The sequence below is a fragment of the Triturus cristatus genome, chromosome 3_2 (assembly GCF_964204655.1).
Source record: "Triturus cristatus chromosome 3_2, aTriCri1.1, whole genome shotgun sequence".
Taxonomy (NCBI): Eukaryota; Metazoa; Chordata; class Amphibia; order Caudata; family Salamandridae; genus Triturus; species Triturus cristatus.
The window spans coordinates 881,967,970-881,990,669 of record NC_140584.1 but is presented as its reverse complement, the minus strand read 5'-3'; the positions used below and the strand labels follow the sequence as shown (position 1 = coordinate 881,990,669).

Here is a 22,700-nt window from a genome sequence, read left to right as displayed (position 1 = left end):
CTCACGAACTGGCATTGGGTCAATGGCAGATCCCCTTCCCTTCCCCAACCAGAGCACGCAGTGGTGACGGATGCGTCCCTCCTGGGATGGGGAGGCCACATAGGCGAGGCAAAGATCAGAGGCCTCTGGTCTCCAGTGGAGTCCAGGCTCCATATCAACCTTCTGGACCTTCGGGCGATCCAGCTTGCACTGAAGGCATTCCTTCCCTCTGTCAAGGGGAAAGTAGTGCAGGTGTTCACAGACAACACCACCGCCATGTGGTACTGCAACAAACAGGGCTGGGTGGGGTCATGGATCCTATGTCAGGAGGCTCTGCGCCTCTGGACATGGCTGGAACATCAGGGCATTTCCCTGATGGTTCAACACCTGGCAGGTTCACTGAACGCCAGGGCAGACGAACTCAGCCGCAGGTGCATGATGGATCACGAATGGCGTCTTCACTCGGACGTGGCGCAAGGTCTCTTTCGACAGTAGGGAGAGCCTTGGTTAGATCTATTTGCCACCGAAGAGAACGCGCAATGTCAGCAATTCTGCGCGTTGGATTTTCCAAGGCGGCACTCACTCGGCTTCGCTTTTCGTCGCAAGTGGAGTTGCGGTCTGTTGTACGCCTTTTCGCCTATACCACTTCTGCCCAGAGTGCTGAAGAAGATCAGGTGCGACCGGGCCCAAGTCATTCTTCTGACTCTGGACTGGGCTCGAAAAGAGTTTGGTATCCCGAGCTACTCAGTATGACTATCTATCCCCTGATCCGACTGCCTCTTCGGGAGGATCTTCTGTCGCAGCAGCAGGGGACGGTCCTCCACCTGAACCTGTCTTCTCCACCTCTTTGCGTGGAGATTGAGCGGCGGCAGTTGATTCCTGTTGACTTGCTTCCTGAAGTCTGTGATGTCATTCTGGCAGCCAGGCGTCCCTCCACTAAGTTGGTATACGCCTGCAGGTGGAACAAATTTGTGGCACGGTGCACAGCAAAGGCTGTGGATCCCCTTTCTGCCCCTCTTTCTGAAGTCTTACTGTTCCTTCTTTCTTTAGCCCAGCAGGGCTCTGCTCTGGGCACTATCAAGGGCTACCTTTCCGCTATTTCGGCCTTTCTCAGTTTCCCTGATCAGCCCTCTCTTTTCCAGTCCCTGTTGTAAATAGATTCCTCAAAGGCATTACTCATCTTTTCTCTCATATTCCCTTCATAATGCCACAGTGGGAATTGAACCTGGTTCTTACATATTTAATGTGTGCTCCCTTTGAGCCTCTTCACAACTGTCCTCTTCGTTTGCTAACTTTGAAGACTGCTTTCCTGGTTGCCATCACCTCTGCTAGGAGAGTGAGTGAGCTCCAGGCTCTTTCTTGTAAACCTCCTTTTCTGTCTGTCTATCCGGACAAGGTTGTGCTCAGAACACGTCCATCCTTTCTGCCACAGGTTGTCACTGCCTTTCACATCTGGCAGACCATCGCTTTGCCCACCTTCTTTCCGCCTCCGCATCCTTCCAGAGAGGAAACTGCGTTGTCATTTTACCTGAATCGCACACAACAGTTCCGGGTGAATGACCAGCTCTTTGTTGGCTACGTAGGTGCCAAAAAAGGTCTGGCCATACACAAGCAGACTATCTCCCGATGGGTCGTCTTGTTTATAAAAGACTGTTGTTCTCTGGCGAAAAAGGAGCCTCCAGTAGGGCTGCGCGCCCATTCCACCATGGCGACGGCGTCCACTACGGCATTGGGACGTGGTGTCCCCTTACAAGACACCTGTCAGGCAGGTACGTGGGCTTCGCTGCACACATTTACTAAGCACTATTGCCTGGACAGCAAAGTCCAGAGAGACGGCTTCTTTGGCCGTTCTGTTCTCAGGGACTTCCTGGTGTGATCTTGGTTTGCAGACCCACCACCGGGGTTGGTATTGCTGGGGTATCTATTCTAAGGTAAGGAATCTATCACTATGTGTTTCTTTCAGATGAACAAGTTCCTTACCTTTGGTAACGATATATCTGTAAGAAACATTAGTTAGTGATAGATTTGTTACCGCCCCACCCATCCTCCCCGTTCTGCGAACTGATTTCTAGGGTTAAGATCATCCCTTTCAGGGCCCTAGTTTCAATGCACCAGTGGTCAGTATCTTGCATGGCTCTGCGTTCCTGGCGCGGAAAGTCATGTACAGAACTGACTTCTGCGCGCAAGGGCGGCATCTAAGTAGTTGCCGCGATGTCATCTCGGCGACCACAACGCCAATGACGGTCACGGAGCCGCACGACTCTACCTTCTGACGCGCAGGGGTACTGCTGACAAAAACTTTCCGAATCCAGTCTAACGCCTGGGGGTAATTCTAAGGTAAGGAATCTATCACTAACGACTGTTTCTTACAGAGATATCGTTACCAAAGGTAAGTAACTTGTTCTATAGGAAACATTGACAATGCACATCCATAATGAACCGACAGGATAACATGGTGTGTATTAGGATATGGGTATATGACAGACAAGCAGGACACGCATAACAGTATAGAATGTAACACACCTTTCCCTTTTAAATTGAAAACCACATAAAACACAAATGAAACCCTAACCACACTTTCTTAACACCTCGCTCCACATCTCACATTCCACGCCGTCCATCCGTAGTCACCTTACCCTCCTCAAAATCTCACAAATAATTCATAAATTCTTCCTTCCATGTTTTTCATAAACTCAGAGGATCTCCTTTGTTTTGTACAATCGTGTGTTGGTAGTTCAAACTGCATATTCAAAATGGTGTTTAAAACTATGTAAAAAAATATTCTAAAATACAACACAAAGAAGTAGGCTTCACAGTGAAATAGGTGTTATAAAATACTTCACGGATATAACAAAAAAACTGCTAATACTGCAACTGCTCTTCTATCTCAACCTTTTTATGAGAACTCATTTTGAGATGAAACAAAAAGTGTAGAAGACCTTCGTTTTCTTTGAATTAATCAATTAATTTATTTTATTTTTTCATTTATTTTGACTTCCATTTATAAGAATGATTTGTAACTTCAACTGTCTATTAGTGACTAATTTTAAGAAATTTCTCCACACCATTCATTGAAACACATCAAGCATACTTGTCAGACATCCCATTCATTCCTATAGTGTCATCATACACATACATTCCCGACACATTCTAAAATAAACATATCCCGCAATTAATTGAAGAAACGAAGAACGTCACTTGTTGAAAATTCCGTTGTAGAATCAGGAAGGAGCAACGCTTCGAAACTAACGGCGAATCTTTGTTTTAGCGAAGAGTTCGCTGAATGATCTGATGGCGTCTTATTCGTAGATAGAGGAGTGTTAATGGCCTCTTTTGTACTCGAACTGGAATGGTCTTCCAATTCTTTTAGGGGCTGTATCCTAGCTTCGTCTTTCGCGGTATTCAAATGGGGTGGAGTCGGCGTTGGTCACGAGTACAAAAGAGGCCATTAACACTCCTCTATCTACGAATAAGACGCCATCAGATCATTCAGCGAACTCTTCGCTAAAACAAAGATTCGCCGTTAGTTTCAACGCGTTGCTCCTTCCTGATTCTACAACGGAATTTTCAACAAGTGACTTTCTTCGTTAGATCGGCTGATCGTAACAAGTTTCCATTAGAGGTCCTGATGAGAGCCCCAGAAAAGAATGGGTCTCAAAACGCGTAGACCTCGTGAAGAGACCACAAGAAATTTTGAATAACCCAACAACTTTTGAGACCAATTAGCTAAAAAATATTCTTTCTGTGGTCCTAATAGAAAAATTTGATTGTTTTGTTCATCAATTAATTGCGGGATATGTTTATTTTAGAATGTGTCGGGAATGTATGTGTATGATGACACTATAGGAATGAATGGGATGTCTGACAAGTATGCTTGATGTGTTTCAATGAATGGTGTGGAGAAATTTCTTAAAATTAGTCACTAATAGACAGTTGAAGTTACAAATCATTCTTATAAATGGAAGTCAAAATAAATGAAAAAATTAAATAAATTCATTGATTAATTGAAAGAAAACGAAGGTCTTCTACACTTTTTGTTTCATCTCAAAATGTGTTCTCATAAAAAAGTTGAAATAGAAGAGCAGTTGCGGTATGTATTAGCAGTTTTTTTGTTATATCTGATTAGCGGCCTAGCTTTACTGCTTCCGGCCCACCTCCAGTGTTGGTATTGGATAAAATACTTCACAGCATGCAATCGACAGTCGGATATGCACAATGCACGTAGTTCAGTTGATCAGTTTTACTCTGTGCATATCACAGACCAGTGGGTAGACCGGTGTTTATATTTTCATATTTGTTGTGTGTACGTCACAAATAGACCAATGGGCCTGAAGTTGAATCGAACAGTAAGTATCCTATAACAAGTTCAGAAGATGCAAGCAAATAAAGACAATACGAAGGGAATTGCCAAAATCACAAAAGAAAACTATCCTCCCCCCTCAAATTTGACAATGTACTTCCTTGTAGTGTGAAATCCGCCATGTAGGCCTATGATGGCAAATGATCCAGTGGCGGCTCCTCAGCTAAGGCGGAAGAGCGTCGCCCCACTGCTCTCAGAGCAGTGGAAAACGAAAAAATAAAGTGATAACATCGTGTCTATCATTTTATTTTTCGTAGCGCAGGGCTGGGTTAGGGTGGTGCGTGGCTGGTGTCACAGGTAGGAGGAGTGTTTTGTGCACAATAAGTGCGCATGACGGTTTGGCTGACTGTTTTGGGCTGGCCAAACAGTCATGCAACCTTAGCATTTGCTCCACTGGGCTGTAATACACAGCCTGGATGGAGAATATCCCCAGGCTCCCAGTCCCCATCTGAGCACCGAACCACGGTGCTCAGACCAATCACCATGCTGCATAGGAGAGCCTGTGTGCTTCCAGTGCTCGTCAGGAAGAGAAGCAACGACGAAGGAGAGACGGCGGCCGTGCAAAGGTAAGTTTGAAAAAAAGATATTGTGTTTTATTCAACCTCACCATCCACCCCCCACCCCCATTCCACCACCCCCACCCCCATTCCCTGCCCGCTACCACTGAACTGATCTACTCCAGCACCATCTCAGTCTTACCACAGTATTTGAAGATGGCAAGTTCTAATCATTGCCTTTCAGAATTATTCTTAACGTTCATGATCAACATTGACTGAGTACACAGTAGTCGTCGCTGCCTACCCATCCTATGTAGTTGCCTGTTTTGTGAAAGCGCCTCTCTTGATGCTACATATGCGCTCGTCCATATACATGTTCAATGATGTGTATTGCTAGGCCTTGGGTGGCAGCGCAGATTGAACCTGCTTGAAGGAAATGTATGCCATGAATGGCAAAATTAATTTCCAACTCAACCCACGTAATGCCAGAAGCTTAGTCTTCCCTCTCTGCTCCATGGCACTTTATTTATCTGTGGAACGAGATGTCATACTGGAGTGTTATGTATTTAATACGCCTTCGGACGCAGAACGTGGATGTATTACAGAACATCGCATGTCTTTACCGCTCAATGCATTTACCACACAATGCCTTTACCATGGAGGTCTTTACCATGCATATGCCTTTACCAGGAATAGTAAGTATATATATATAATTATTTTACTTTTAATTTGGGGAAGCCCCCCAAACTTCACAATTTTTTTATTTTACCACCCTATTCCATTATCAACTCTTAACCTAACATCACCCCTAAACCCTAAAAATACCCTTCCCACCAATACCCTTACACACCCATAAATCCTAAAAACATCCTTTCCACCCAATACCCTTACCTGCCCCTAAACTGTTATGAAGTCAGAAAGCCCACTTATTGCTAAATGTAGAAAAGAACAACCCTTAAAAGGTGGGAGCAAAGTTTATTTTATGCATCATACATGTGAAACGCACAGCAGCTGCTCAGAGGTCAACATAAAATCAGAATATGGAATACACTAACATTCCCCAATCTTAGAGTATAGCGTAACATGGGAATAGAACAGGCAAGCAGGACAATAAAACTACACGGATGATAACAGTCTTCTCAGGAACTCCTATAGGTGACACACGCCTGTCTTGGCCACCTCCCAGCTAAGCCAACAGCCCACAATGGAAGTAGACAGGCCAAAATGGAATAGGCTCACGGCAAAATATTATTTGCTGTTGAAATGTATGAGGCGAATTTTATGTTGTGCGTTTTTAAAAAAATAAAAAAATGCTGTTTTCAACAATTTCGGTTCTTGGGGACCAATTGCAATCAGCGATTGAGAGTTTGTCTAATGGAGGCTTTCTTTAGAGGAGGAGGAGGCAATGGGGTTTTTGTGTTAAGAAGCAGTGTCAAGCAGGCTTCCTCTTACCTGAACGAGTGTGGATGATTTCGTTATGTAGGGGGACCGTTCTCTATATAGTGGTGCACTGCCCGGAAGTAATATTGTCACTTTCCAGGCTATCTATGTTGATGTGAACTATGTCATTGGCTGTCTCTGCAGGTTTTGGTCTTACAGACCTACAGCTGACCCATGGCAGTTTTGTTTGTCGCTTTGGAGTCCTGGTGGATCTCTATATGAGCAGTGGGTCTTGCATCCGTACGGTCTATGTTGGTTTATGCTCATGGTTTTTATAGTGTACTGTTTTGGACTCTTGTGTTGTCTTCTGGGGTGATACCTAAATTAGGTTGACTGTAGGCAGCTCACTTATGGCGCCACCACAAGAGGCTGCCACTTTTCAAAAAATGCCCGAAACAATGACAGTGCTTTTAGGGGTGGTGGGGTGCCCAAAAGCGTGCTTTTACCCGAGGCTCTGACAACCTTTGGATCTTAGCTTTTTGGGAGTTTTGTTTTCAGCCGTCCTTACTTAGTTTCTTCATTCTTTGTATTTGTAACACAACATATTTCTCATTGCTATACTTTCCTTGCTCAACACTCACACTCAACCTCCTTTCATCCTTTGGCCATCAACGCACTACTGTGTTAAAGCCTCAGTCTCTACTCTTTAGCGAGTCAGAAGGCATCTCCCTGTAATCAGGTATTACTGTCATTAGTTAGTGTTTCTGGTGCCTCATGGTGTGTGTGGTTAAGGAGCGCATTACATTCAGTTTTTGAGACAGAAGCTATTAGAGAACTTCCATCGAGTCACAGGTGGTGGTGAACAAATTTGTTGTGTGGGGCTGTTAATTTAAAATGTTGATCCTGCAATCCATTCGGTCTATAATAATGGCCTCTAACTTTCTAGTGTCAGTGGACCTCAGAGATGCATACCTTCATATCCCCTTTCAGCTGACCCACTTGTGTGTTTTTTTTTTATTCTCGGTCGACAGCCATCCCTTTGCAGTCTCACTATTTATTTGTTACCTTTGGGCCCAATCCCAGTTGGTGTCATTGGAAGACCTCTTACACAAACAGGGGGCAGACCTTTTTTCCTACACGCATTGATGATTTTTAATGTCTGCTTTGAATTTTCTACGGTTCTAGAGCATAATGCCAAAGAGGTATGTGGAGTTAGGTGCCTAACTTGCTGGTCATGTGAGAAGCACCACATCTCCACCCAATGCGGGACCCACAATTTGGCTGATTTCAGAGCACGTCGGTAGAAGTTTTTATCCGGGACGATCGAAAGGTCAGGGGTCCGTTATGTCTCTTTTCTCTACAGAACAAGGAGGCTGCTCTGACCACTGAATGGCTTCAGGTACAGAGCAACACATCTACACATTTGTGGTTCAGAGGGCCCAGTCCAACCCGGACTCAAGGCATCTGCTGATAGTCTGTCTCCTTGATACCCCAGTTCCCAAACTCCTGGACTCTTCCAGTGATCCAAAAGATATTGGATTCTGGAATGCTATTTCTATTGTCTAACTTCATTGAGTCATTTCGGAGGGCTGGTAAGAGGGTGTTCAGGCTAGCGCAGGCATTAATCAGTTTATTTTACTATGCAATACTAAGGATAGTGATGTTTGAAAGATTGCCCGTGTTGATGATCTAAATAAGAACACCTGGTGCCAAATTTAAACCCAAAGAAACTACAAAAAGAAAAACACTTGACTCATCTTTGGTTTCAAGCACCAGTATAGAGAGGTAGTGGCAGAGCTAATGGGTCCAGCCTTGGAAAGTTGGTTTTCTCAAACTTTAATCAATTTTCAGATTCCTAGACATTGAATGTGACTGTTGCAGTGAGGCATCAATGTGCAACATCTACACGGTTTCCATAAACATCATTTTATGTAAATACATTTTGTTTACATACTGACTGCACAATAATAGTAAGGTTTCCCTGTGTTGTCCACATTTCATGGGCTTTTAGGTCTATAGGTGATTACATTTATGTTGTATAGCCATTTATTAGTCGATTTCCATTTCCTATGTAGGGTTTTCCGAGAGAGATATGGAACGGCGCCAATATATATTAATGAATTTATCTATTTTATCTTGTGCAATCATGGTTAATTTTTCCATAGTTTATTTCCTTTCCAGTTTTTTATTACAATCATATACCACAAAAATAAATAAAAAATGCTGCTATCTAAATGTGGTGGCCATAAGCTTGCATTATCAATTATAAATACTAAAAAAGATATAATTGCATACAATTTTAATGATGCAGTATCCATGCTTCCTAGGAGGCAGGTGCACATAGAACAGGTATATAAATTATTTTTATTTTTCGCCTTCCCAGGCAGCGGTCTAGGTGGGAAAGACCTCCTGTGGTGTATCCCAAAAAGGTTAGACTGCCATAAGTAAAGAATTATTTTTTTTAAATGGTGTCTACATCATGTAGTATGTTTGAGCGCACGTACGTAATAACGTAACCACATGCATACGTCATCACACGTGTGCGCCTACAGAATGACAAGGGCACCAAATAATGTTATGACGTATGCATGCTATGAGTGTGGCGTGTCATGACCCATTTTTGTTTTTTCAAATTTTGTTTTCCTTATGCTGCACCGCATAAGCATTAACCATTGGCAAAGCCATAATGATATGTTACAATTTTGTAAAGCGCCTGGTAACTCCAATACGCTAGGTTTTGTCCTAAGCCATCAAACAGAGTGTTCATTGAGCCAGCCATAGTCATTAGATGACCATGGATTGCCTGAAGAACCAGGTCTTTAAATTTCTACGAAACAATACTTCTGTACGCTGCAATCCAACGTCTAAGGGGAGGACGTTCCACATCTTTGCTGCAAGCAGACTGAAGGAGCTGCCACCCAAATGAGCTCTGTGCACTTTGAGTATCGTCCTCTCCAGAGGATCTGAGTCTGCGATTTGGCAAGTAAAGTTTGATCAGGAATAACAGAAATCGGGGACCTTTCAAATTTACGATTCTGTGACAGAAGCATAGGGCTTTGAAAGCCACTCTGGCCTGAATAGGAAGCCAGTGAAGCTTGGCAAGGGCAGGGCCCAGAGAGGAATGCCTAGGAATATTTAGGAGCATACGGACTGTAGTTTTCTGCACCCTCTGCAACATTTTTATTATGCCCTTAGAGACTCAAAGATAAAGAATATTACAGTAGTCCAGGCAAGACACTACCAACTGTTTTTTAGTCGACTCTGGTAACAACTTTAGGATTTTGTGCTGTATCTTGAAGATGCCAAAACAGGTGCCAGCCAGAGACGAGATCTGGTAGTCGAAGGACATTGCTGAATCAAACCAGACCCCAAGATTTTTTATCTTTGATTTAGGAACAGGGGCCACCCCTAGTTCAGAAGGCCGCCATACAGAGGACCAGATAGACGGTTGCTTACCAACCACAAGAACCTCAGTCTTTCCCGCATTTAGTTTCAGGCAACTGGAAACCATTCAATAGTCCCCACAGCTGAGACCTATTGACTTTGCCAGTGCTTGTTACTTTTAATGGAAGTCCAAACGAATTGGCAAGGCAACGTATAGGCCTACCAGCTGTGGTCTGGAAGTGCATTTATTTTTATGAATGGATATGCACATGTGATGAGCAAAATGCTGGCACTCTTGATGGAAGAGAGCCTGTGGCTCAATGGGTGACCTACGGCACCCTTCTACATGCTCTGGTCTGCAGAAGAAATATTAAGTTTAACATACCGAGGGATGAAAAGGGCTGACTAACAGGTATGGGGTGTGTGTGTGTGTGTGTGTGTGTGTGTGTGTGTGTGTGTGTGTGTATGTATGTGTGTGTGTGCGCGCGCGCGCGCGCAGACTTCAGGTCGAGTATATATATGTATGTATTTTTTCATGTATTTGTGTTTTTTTATTGCACGAGTCTGGCAAGGCATCTAACAATGTCCCCAGGCTGGACCTAAAAAAAAGTCTCTGTAGCGTACATTTTATATTATCCGGGTGTCCGAAAAATGTATGCAAGTGTTGTCAAATTTCTTTTAAGGGTACTCTGATTTCTGGGGTCTGTGTAGCTGGTTTCCTTTACATTCACATTGTTTACATCCTTTTGTTGAAGGCAACAGTGTAGTTGCAATAATATACAGCAGCGTCGTTGTAAGCCCCTGGCTGGTTTCTGCAGTAACTGGTGTGTATGTGGTCATATGTGTTTGTGGGCAGAAGTTAAGCAAACAGCGTAGCTGGGCGGGGCCTAAGGGCAGCTGAATTCTCTCTTTGAAGTAGACGGGCTGTAACAGATTGCCGTGACCTAGCAGAGTGAGCTGTTTAGTCAAGTGTTGAGTCTTTCATGTAAGTCTCCCCCCACGTGAAATCAATATTATTTTAGTTTGAGTGAAAACGCGGAATCATAATAAAGCCCATCCAAGTCTAGGATGACCAGATTTGGAAAACCAAATTCCGAGACGTTTCGTAAAATATAGGACAATTTTACATCAACCGAGGGTTTCAGAAGGGCTTAAATGACAGCGCTTATCATCGTAGAATGAGAGACATCGAGGCACTAATGCAATATGGTAAATGCAACTTTTAAGAATCGGTGTCATGCTTGTTAATTAAATTGCTTTCTGATAGGAGTGGCAAAGTAGTCCTGCTTTGGAATAAAAACGTGCCTCCCCCTGTTTTCAATCGACCCTCTCTGAAAACCGGGACATACAGAAATCTAACGGGACTGCTGGTGGCAACAAGAATTGGCAAAGCCAATAGGTCTCGCATACGCATACAGTTGACTTTTTCAATGTTTTGAGCTGTTTGGACAGCCGCACAGCATGGCTGAAACATTAAAAAAAAAAGCATTTGCAATGCAATCGGTCTCGCCTTTGGGACCTTATATGTATTTAGCTATGCAGCACATTAGCCTGGGTGCTGAAATATCTACTGTTCTTTAACCAAACTGCGTAACACGCCAGGTATGGGAACACATGGAGAGAAATATTACCTTTCTGCAGGAAATGGTATCGTCCAAAGCTCTGTTTTTAATATAAAATCAGGGCCTTCGGTGGTCATATCACTGAAAATACAAGATTTGGAAAAAAAAGTATTGTCTACGGGTGGTGGTGGAAAGCAATTTCTATGGGCTGGAATCTAGAGAATGCTAAAGTGATTCTGGGTATTTTACTGACCTCTGCTGTTCGTTTTCTATCAAAAAAGTTAAATAGAGGCGGTTGCCAGAAAAATAAAAAGTCCCTCAGCAGAAAGTCATTCTGGTATTTTTCTGACCTCTACTGGTCATTTTCTATCAAGACAGTTAAATAGAGACAGTTGAACAAAAAAGAAAGTGCCTAAGCGGAAGCAGACAAGTCCTATGGCTGATCTCCAGAGCCCACAAAGTACATACACAAATAAGTGTATACTAAAGCATATACAAGAGGTCTCGAATGCTCGACCTAAAAAAGGCTATGATTTGTAGTAGCGTTTTCTATTTAGGTTATGGTGGATGGGAGCAAAGGCAACATGAATAGTGACAGGAGGACAGCAGGGGGTAAGCAACGAGGGGACAGCAAAAGGAGGGCAGGTAGGGACAAATAGCCAGATTGGACACCGGGAAAGGACAAGCAACAATGGGGGGGCATCACAGTTGGCCAAGCAACAACAGGGCTTGAGGGGGGATGCACAACAGGGAGGGCAGGAGGCGGTAAGAAACAAAGCAGAGGGTGGTAGGGGGCCAGTAACAGATGGACAGCGGGTGGGGGCAAACAACAACACAGACAGCGGTTGGGGCAAGCAACAACATGGACAGAGGGTGGGGCAAACAACAACATGGACAGTGGGAGGTGGCCTGGCGGGCAACAGCACGGAGGGTGACAAAAGCACACGGGTAAGAGAGAACAACATGGAAGCGAGGGAGAGAATGTTTTCCGAAACATAAGGTTTTGCATATGAAAACAATGAGAAATACTATGTACCTAAAAGGGACTAAACCAAAAAATGCAATGTATAGGACAGAAACATGAAGGCAGATGCTGTTTTTGCGCAAATTTAAAAATTATTTGTGGGTAAAAGAGCAATGAATGCTTTCCTTTTGGCTACAAAAGGAAAACGTTTTTGGTCAAGAATAGAAAAAGTAGTCAAACAATTCAAATAATCTGAATATGTTTGTTTGTCATTGAAGTAGAATGAGCACAACAGGCACGTGTTTTTAGGTGATTATCATTATGCTTTATCAGCCTTGTTGGTCAATGTTGGACACCCACGAGTTGGAGAAAGTGAAGAGATTACCATTTTAGGATGTAGTTTTTCTTAATAGCTTGTTGTTTTAAGGATATAAAGAAGATGTTTTAAACAACGAGGCACCCACCAGTACATGAAGGGAACCTTAGCAGGTTAAGTATCAAAAACGTATTTGTTAGTCTTCGGTGAAATGTTGGAAGAAAAAGGCCTGCGCCCTTCCTTATCAGTAATTCGAGTTCCAGCTCCGACTCAACATCTTGTGATTATGAATGAATGAATAATACAACTTATAAAGCGCACAAATACCCGGAGGCATCTTGGTGCTATATAGAGCAGGAAGGAGCTGACGTGAGCTGTGAGATATCAGCAATGATCATTGATTTAATAACCACGTTTTGAGGCCCTTCCTAAAAACAGAGAGCGAAGGCGCTGTTTTCAGTTCGAGCAGCAACCAGTTCCAATGCAGAGCCGTAATTCTGAAACTACTCCTTCCTCCCCAGGTGGCACATCTGAAGGAAGCAACCCTCAAAAGACTGGCTGAGCATGAATGCAACGTTCTGCCAGGAATGTACTGCATAACATTATTATGGAGGTAGGCCTGAACTTTTCCATAGAGTGTGTTATATGCTAAGCAAAGAGCCTTGTAGGTGATGCGGTGGCAGGCCGGGAGCCAATGCAGTTGTCTGATGGAAGCTTTAACTGACTGCAATTAAGGAATTCCTATAAGGAAGCTTGAGGCTGCATTTTGAGTGGTCTGCAATTTCTTAAGTGACCCTTCTGGAAGGCTGATGTAAAGACTGTTACAATAATCCAGGTGCGATAAAACTAAGGTGTTCATCACTGTTTTCAAGAGATCAGCCAAAAGACATTGTTTTTTTTTGTTTTTTTGTTAAATGATTCCACGCCAGTAGAAGCAGGAGGAAGTGGTCAGGTTGACTTGTTCTTTACATTTTATTTCCCTGTCCAGCAAAAATCCAAGGTTTTTTACTTTGGATGATGGTGTAGGTGCCGAACCCAAGTCAGAGGGCCACCAACTAGAAGACCAGATGGCCGGATTGTGGCTGAACTGAATAACATCTGTTTTTGAGGAGTTAAGCTTCAGGCAATTGTTGGCCATCCATCTGCTCTTTGCACGCATACAGCTGTTAACTGTATTACCAGAATAACTTTCCTTTTTTGTCGTTGAGACTATTATTTGTGTGTCATCGGCGTAAGATGCCAAGAACAAATCGAATGATTTTATTGCAAAGGCAAAGGGTGTAACATAAAGTTTAATCAAAGTAGGGGACAATGATGACCCCTGGGAAACCCCAAAAGGGAGTCAAAAAGGCTCAGAGCTAAAAGCACCTAGTGATTCCACTCATTGGTGCCCTGAAAGGAAAGATTTAATTAGCCCCAATGCGGACCCATCAATCCCTAGATCCTGCAGACAGTCATCCAGTAACTCATGATTGACCGTTTCGAAGGCCACTGAGAGATCCAGCAAGATCAAAACTGCATTGCCCCCACTGTCAAGAGAAGATCTAATTTCTTCCGTAGCTGTAAGTAGAGTAGTTGCGGTACTGTTGTTCTTTCTGAAGCCGAACTGCGAATTGTCTTGGAGATGATTAACCTCGATGATGGAGGAGAGTTGGAAATTCATAATTTTTTCTTCTAATTTGGCCTGATAGGGAAGTTTTGCTACTGGACCTTAGTTGTTGGGGTCTAGATTGTTAAGAGTGGGTTTCTTTAAGAGAGGCGGCACTGATGCTACTTTCCAGGTGGTGGGGAAGATGCCCCCTCCCCGCCCCCCTGCTGCCCCCCATCCCCTCCTGATCCCACCCCCCGCGACGCAAAATGGCAGCTTCTACCGCGCTGGCCTGCCATGAAGGGAGATGCGTCCAAGTGGGCTTATAGGGACTGCGCTACTCCCGATCGCCTGTGGACGCCTGGGAGATCTTGTGACCTTTTAAGAGCTAAGGGAGACTGGCCCATCCTTCCCTGTAAAGTACTGTAGTACATGACACACGTATGGTGTGGAGAGGGGTCCCTGGGGCCACTATTTACTCGAAGCTGAGGGTGATTGGTGCCTGACCCTAACAAGGCTGCCAGTGGTGACTTTTTTTTCCCCGAGCTGAACTTTTTCTTACATAACCCTACCAGGACTGTGCCTGACGTCAAGATGGCATCTGGATTTCATTCAGGCCATGGTTTCTTCCCCCCTCCCCCGCGCTAATCTGACAATCTCTGAGTACAACTGATCACTCTCCTGACAGCAGAGTCCGAGCATTATGTCCGACGCCCGGTGGAGCTGCTCTGTTCAGCTATTAAGGAGATCGGCCTTGGTTCATCCCCTTGACCATCACATACCCAGCCAGACTTTGGGCACAGTTTCTCCCTATCTCCCCATCTCCCTGTCTCACCCATCCCCCCCCTCATCGAATTTCTGTAACTCTGCTTTTTCCTTGTCTCCTATGTTTCGATTGCGCTTGAACAAATGTAACATGTTTGCCTGTAACTCTGATCCTCATGTAAAGCGCTCTGATACCTCCCGGTCTAGGCAGCGCTATATAAAACTCAAATAAATAAATAAAATAGTAAACAAAATGTCTTCAAGAGACAGCACATGCACTATCTATGCAAGACCTAAAACCGGACTGGCCTGGCAAATACAGGATGCCTGTCCGACCTAGTCTAATTTTAGTCTCAAGTGCAGAGAAGTGTGGGCATGGAAGAAAGAGTGGTGTGGGAGAAAAACTGGATATTGGTATATGGTGCCCGAGGAACTAAAAAAAGTGCAGATATTTGTAGAATGAGTTTAGCTTAGCAATACTGGAAGCCCTAGACATTCAATAGTGATTCGTCAGCCGACCTAGCATCCTCTGGGACCCCTGTGTTTCAATTGCTTTATAGTTTTTAGACTGTAACACAGACAAACACTACCCTGACATCTGTGACAAGACGTGACAGTAGGGTCCTCGACTTTGGGAATTTAGTTTAATACTTGCCTGGCCATGTAGGACTGGGTTTCAAGCATACCCTCTGCTGCTCTTCCAGCGGTGACCTGTTTCAAGGTACTAGATTCCCATGCTAACAGTGTAGAGCATAACCACGGAATGAGTTATCATTTCATTATTGGCGAGTACTGCATGCAGTACCTTAGCAGCACTCTGTCTTTTGTTTCTCAGTACTTTTTGTGTTGACTCAAAAACATGAGAATTTTAAATATCAAATGGAATCGCCTACATTCTTTGCTGAAATCCTCCTAGTTAAGGCGGCCTCCGCAGGATACCTAAAGTGGGGTATCTGTAAACTTGCACGGATATATAAATATACAGTTACCCAGGAAATCCAGAATACTGAACGACTTCCCTCAGCATTAAAAACACAACAAGCTCTGTTGATTATTATTATTATTTTTTACTTTACACCAGGATGTATCCCTTCATGCGGACCTAAAAGCCAGCAGACCCTGTCTGTGTGCTTTGCTGTGGAACTGCTAGCTGACACAAGGTTTTTTAACTGCAGTGCTGTGCCTTAATTAAATGTAATGAAGCCAGCTTCCACAGGGTTCTAAGGATGAATCCTGTTTGTTAACCTTTATAACTAAGCAACGTATTTTAGATCCCAGTTGTCTCAGTGCCTCTCTAAGCCGAAAAGTGTAAATTCAGCATACATTCTTTCACCTGTTATTTTAGACGTTCTTTAATAGCTACCTTCAACTGTTCTCTTCTTTGTATTCCCGTTTATGACTGCCCTTACTCTTTGCACTTGCCAAATGGCTGTACCAGCTTGTGTAAACGGAGCCCAGTACTGAATCGTAGACAGGAGAAATGTCATGAAAGAGCTTTGGTGTTATTGTTAAAGGCATACCTGCCTAAAGAAAGACTGCCTCATTGGACACAGGGCCTTATTACAATGGTGGTTGGATGAGCGTCTGACCGCCATCGCAGCGGGTTGGAAACTGACAGACATGTAGTCGGTGGTTCCACCTGTCAAATTAGGATGCGACCGCCTTGTAGGCAGTCGGACACATCCCCTTTTCCCATGTAGCTTGTGCTGCGGTCCCTAAAAGGGTCGCAGCACAAGCCACCGTGGAAAAGGGAATGTTTTGAAACATCCTTGCCACATGTGCCAGGCACCATATAATGCCTGGCACACTGGGCAGGAATGTTTGGGGGAACACAGGTGCCCCCCTCCCCCCCGGCCTTATAGCGGAGGCACATGGGGAAGGGGGGCTGTGCTTGGGGCCACCATAGTCCCTTTACAACAGCATTTCCATGGCGGTCAGACCGCTATCGTGGATAGCGGTCGGACGGCCACTGACAGCCTGTCGGTGGTGGTCAGACTGTCATCCTAATTAGGGCCAAAGGGAGGAAGCTTTCTAACATTGATTCCATTCCTGGGGCGTGGGGCGCAGAACTAAAGGATGCTCAGGCCTGGTTAGTGAAGAGCCGCCTCAGAAGCATTCGTGCTGTAAACTGCACGCGCCAGTCTCCGAATTCAATGATGGAAAGAGAGTTGCACAGTTTGCTAGTTATGTACTTGTGATTTATCATAAACAACAGCGCGTGGTCTCATCTTGATACTGCACTTTTCATTTGTACAGCTTCATATCCTTTCATTGTTCATGGATCAGGTGGCCGTCTGCATTTACCATAAACGCGACACCACATGAATTGAAATTCCACATAGAAGATCTTTTGTTCAATTTGAGTTCAAAGTTTGCATCTATAAATCATCCACTACATGAGATCAATGTTCCATGCTTGGTGTCAGTATTCCGTTTTCATCGGTAATGCACTTGCTGACATGTGTTTCTTGACTGATTAATCTTTGCTTTGTCTCCCAGCTAATATGGGAGCTCGCTTGAAAATCAGCTGAATAAAGAACTTGAACAACGCCAATTTGCCCATGCTAAGCGAGATCAAAGTTCGATTCAGCACCTATTATCTTTCACCTTTTGTATGTTACTGTCTCGTTTTTAAATGCATGTCTGAATGAACAAGGGATTTCATGAGTGACTAGAATTGTTTAGGCCACGAATGCACAGTACTAGCCAATTCTAGGCACTTGACTGTTTCCCTACAATGTCCGACGCTGTCAGTCTACAACACACACTCTACCCAAGCAAAGTTTTATTCAACTTTTTCCTTGCCAAAAAATAATTTCTTTTAGCCTCGATTTGAGGGGACTCCTTAGTAAGTGTCCTAATTGCCAAAACATCTTTCCTTATTCCCTTGGATGGATGGATGGATGGATGGATGGATGGATGGATGAATGAATGGGGTAATCGGTAGCAGCACTTTTTAAGGCAAAGAGAAATTGCAGGGACACAGTTCTGGATTTTAGCATTCATATATGCTATGGCAGTTCATGTCTTGCTCTTGTGTATCAAGCACTTTCTCTTAATTGGCACCCTTGCGTATCAAGCGTTTTAGCTTAAAGTGCACCCCTATGCCCACAGCCAGTCATACCTGAGAGTGTAGCATGGCTAACATGTGGTCTCTTCACCTTCACCCACTGACCAGTCCTACTGCAGATTTGACTTGAAATTGCAAAAGATGCATCAGTTGAGCATTGCAGGAGTCCATTTGGAAATTAGTGTCCCCACTACGAGGACAGAATCTTTTAGGAAGTTAGGTCAGAATATGAGTACATTTGTAAGCTAGTAAACAAGAGACTTAACTGCAGCCATGCACACTGTTATCATGAGTTGTGAAGAGATTGTTTAGATGACAAGTGTGGGGTAGGGAGGGGCAGCACAGAAGGTGTGCTGCTAAATTCCCCTTTTGACACACTTTGTTTTATCTTAAGTTATGCTCATATGGGGCCCATCTACAGCATAGCAGCATTTAGCCCGCAAGGGATATAAAGAAGGCTGCCTCTCCACACAGGTCATTAATTTCAAGATAAGATGGATCAAATTTAACCATGCTGTTCAGTGTTTCAACCACCATTTTAAACCATTGCCAGCTTCGACAGACGCTGCCAAAAGCTGGTGTAGTCCACTGTGTTCAAGGCAGTATGGAGGCTCAGAATGAATGATAGACAAACCTCCCCACTGTCAACTATGGTCACTTCTAGGAGCCCACACCCTAAGACTGGAGTCAATGCTTCGGAAAATGCCTTCTAAAACAAACAGTAAAAAGTTATTAAACTGCTCATGGGATCAAAGCCATTAGTTGTATTTATACAGAATAACTTGAATAAGACATAATACTAAAGTGTAACTAGTGCTTGAATTCAGTTACTTGTGGGGTGGCGTGGTTTATACAGATTGTTTTTGCACGGGTCCACATTGGTCCGGGCCGGTCCGTCTCGTCGCTTTCCAAGCTGCATGTATTGAAGCAGCCGTCAAGAAAAGCTCCTTTAGTTCTGTTCAGTAGCAGAATAGAAAAGCCTCCTTGCAGCGGTAAAGTTCTCCTTGCATGCAGCGACTTTACGCGGGGGAAGATAAAGTGCATAATGGATTCAGGTCCACCCAAAGAATATTGGCACTGGTCGAAATTGTTGAAGGCTATTCCAAGCCTCAGTGTGTGAGAGAAATTAGAGGGTTCCTGTTTTGAATTTTATGTACAAGGCAGGGGAGGCTCCTCTGTAATGGCGAAGTATCAGCGCCTCACTGGTCGGTCAGTCACAGAAAACTAAAATGATGTTAAAACAATAATATTTTATTTTCTGTGACTGGCTCTGGCTGAGGTGTGCATGCTGGGTCTGACCGGACCGTGACAGGGAGAAGTGGTGAGCACTTAGAAGTGTGCTGGTCAGTTTGGCCGGCTGTCTTAGGCCGGCCAAGCAGACGTGCACTTCTAGATCTCCAACCCAGCTGTGTTGCACAACGGTGTTGGAGAAAAGCCGCAGGCTCCCAGGCACTGACCGAGTGGCAGACCAGGCCGCTCAGACCAATCCTGGCGCTGCTCTCATAGCATTAATGCAGAGTCTGGATTGTGTGGGAAGCCTGTTCCAGTGAATGCCGGAAGTGAAGCACCAAGGCGGCTGCTACATGTACAAGGTTGTTATCTCTTTCAGTAAAATTGGTTTAAATATGGCTTTTAGGAGAATTTAGGTTTTATTTTCAGACATTCTGCCAACAGAATGCTCCTGTTGTATAGATCTGTCCTTTGAACAAAGGCTCAAAAATGGTTCTTGATTGTCAATCTGTTTGCTTTCGATAGGAGCTCTGGGTTGAGCCATAGTTATTGACATGCAATTTCTTTGAAGATTTTGGTGAAGTGTCTAAACCAAGGCAAGAATTTGTAATTTTGGTTCCTACGGCAATGCTTTACAGATCAACAGAGTTCAGGATTGGACCAGAGGCGTGCCTAATACAGAGTAGGTTGGAGGGCGATGTAATTCTTGAATTTTTGCATTCCTAGATTGGAGTACGTGGGCAGAGATTGAACAAATGTCAAAGGAACTTGTTCTTGGTTGTTTGTAAGATTGTCAATCTCCGGCTTGCAGTTCTAGCCTTCGTTTTGTAGGCAGGGAAAGCTGGTCCATCTATTCTTTTATCACATATATTCAAGAAGCATAGTACGGCTCCAGAATTTTGGCCTTATGTAGAGTTGCTTTTTACTGTTTGTTCAGCCCAGGTAAGGTTGGTTTACATTCGTATTCCTAGTTAGTTGTAAGTATGGACTCCCTATACTGCTGTGCCATGCATATCAAAGGAAGTAGCTTTCCCCCAGGCTTGCAAATCATGAACTTGGTCTTTCAGTTGTTAATCATTAATTATTTACGTTCTCAGAAAGCTTGAAAGTCTTTTCGGAGTCGATGCTTTGCAATTTCTGTTCATGCTAGCAGGACTGCATCCACTGCAAACAGCAGAATTTGTATTTGGGCTGTTATTTTACCCTGGCTGAGTTGTTGCAGTGTAGTTTAATCAGAATATTTAGAAGTTTGTAGAGTAAGCCATATTCTTTGAGTGTATACCATAGAGTTGATCTGTCGACTCAATCAAAGGCAGTTTTTAGGCCTCAGCTAGACAGTGTATGCAGTGTATTTAAGAGACATGGTCTTTTCAATCTGTGGGCTTCAGCTACCCATAGGCTTACCATTTGCTCGCTCCATCGTTGCACCTATATCCTTTGTTCCCGTTTGTCGATGGCATGTATACAGCATGCCTCTTCTTGTGTTTAGCCCTTCTCAAAGTATGCACCAAGTACTCGTGTCCATCCACTGCTCCTGTTTTAGGAGCTACTTTTTCCTTTACACTTGAGCACTCCACACGAGTGTTCATGTTTTCACTTGCTCAGTCCTACATCTTTGTTGCCTCTTTCCCCCTCGCTACCACCCGCCCCATCCCAACCAAATCGCCCTCACATCCAAATGCTGTTTTATCTGGGTTGCTACAAATGTATTTATGGTGATTCAAGCTAATGTAATTTCATCTGGCACTGTGAGTTAGGTGTTTAGTGTGATTTATTTTTTAGTTACCTGTTATTACTTTATTTAAATGGATGAACATTCAGCGTCTTAACTTTAAATGCAAACTTAAGCACTGACTTAAATATGGAAGCCACGTCCTCTGGGTTCAGTTCCTAAAATACACATGGATAGGGTGATACATAGTGTTGGCTGAGTACTGATGTTGTAGACTACTTGTGTGAGGTAAGTGTTACAGATTGCACCCTGTGTATATAAAGCGTTACCTCAATAACCTTGTGTTTGCCGTATATAGTAAGCATGTTGTGTTTAGCAACTGAATTGAAAGTAGATTTTAATTTGGGCATAGTTTATATTTTGTTAAAAACAGTCTGCTTTATTGTCGTCTTCATATCCGGTTTCTAGTGTCATTAGGAATTGCAGTAGTTGTTGCTGAATCTAATTTAGTTCAGGCTTTGTTGATGAAGAATTAACATCTCTTCAGACCAACTCTCAGCTAGAAAACAACCCTTCTTTTCGCTGCCCTGCTTTCTTACTGTTTCGCGTTACAGAGACTGTGCATGTAAAATGCACAGGAAGTGCATTTTATTGAACGGCTAAGGTATGTCGCCTTTAAAAAGACATGCAGGATTTAGGATGGTTACACAGTTCTCTTGTGTCAAAAAGGATTTAATTTCCTAACCGATATATCTGTAAAATGTTCTGCCTGGAAATTATCTGAATGTTAGTGCTATGAGCTTACTTACCCGCCATGCCTTCGGGGGCAATTGAAAATGCTCAATCCTTCACGTTAAGGATTGTGTGCCCATCTGAAGTCCATTATTAAACATTACCAAGTATTTTTTGGCCAGCCTTCTTCAGCTGCGTCCAAATGAATGACCTGACTGTAAAAAAACCCACATAATTTGTTGTTTTAATGGGAGCATGTCCATTATTTTTGCAGCTGGAATTATCTTTCATCCCAAACCTCTTGATTCCAGTGCATCAGCCCTCATTTTAATATAGTGGACTGACTAGGACACATTATTTCTATACGTGTTCCTCTGTAGTTCATGCACAGCGCTGGCCTCGTCAAAGTACATTTTTCCCTAACTTTCCACCTTCCTGCACAGCTGGTCATCTACTATACGCCTTGGCTAATAGACATTGACAAAGCCAAGGGCACAACTGTAGGCTAGACCTATTGGCTTTGCCACTGCTTGTTACATCAGTAAAAACAATGTACTGATGTGATGAGTTTTTCATTATAGCATATTTGGAACAGATGAAGTGCAGCTGCATAACCTAGTCACCATTGCTATTCCCTTTTCGAGAGCCTACTTTTAAATGTGCGATTATCTGTCCTCGAACTATCCATGTTTCGAATCGTGATAGAAGTAACTTGCTGAAGATTTTTCCCACAAAAGAAATTGGTCGGTAGTTGGTCAGGTCATTTCTTTGCCCTTTCTTATTGGTGGGCAGTCCTCCATGAAGCAGGTAATTTATTGTGGAGCCAGATGGAGTTGAATGCGGTTGTTATGACAGGACACTAGTGGGCATAGTTGTTCCGGTACATGTCTCGATCAATCAATCAATCAGGAAATTGTGAAGCGCCCTACTCACCTGTGAGGGTCTCAAGGCGCTGGGGGTGGGGGGTGCAACTCCGAGTTAGCTGAAAAGCCAGGTTTTGAGGCTTTTTTTCCTGAAGATGTGCAGAGTATCTGATGTTGACCGGGAGCTCGTTCCAGTCTGCCATGTAGGAGAAGGCTCTTTCTCTCGCTCTGGTTCTGCGGATGCTTGGGGGTATCTGCTAGGGCGAGGTTGGCAGAGCGGAGGTTTCTTTTGGGTACATGGAAGGAGACTCTTTCGTTGAGGTATTTGGGTCCTGTGC

At 43.8% G+C, this 22,700-nt stretch overlaps 1 protein-coding gene across 5 annotated transcripts in view; it reads left to right on the top strand.

Moving 5' to 3' along the window:
• The window catches only part of ZSWIM7 (zinc finger SWIM-type containing 7), a 536,971-nt gene that overhangs the window by 461,546 nt on the left and 52,725 nt on the right, over window positions 1-22,700 (top strand). Inside the window, exon 5 of one of the 5 annotated variants that reach the window (XM_085649261.1) lies at window positions 12,964-13,055. The exons of the other annotated variants lie outside the window; for them this stretch is intronic. Within the exon in view, the coding sequence (XP_085505387.1) occupies window positions 12,964-13,055 (92 nt within the window). The remainder of the gene's footprint in view (window positions 1-12,963; window positions 13,056-22,700) is intronic. 5 annotated transcript variants of the gene reach the window in all.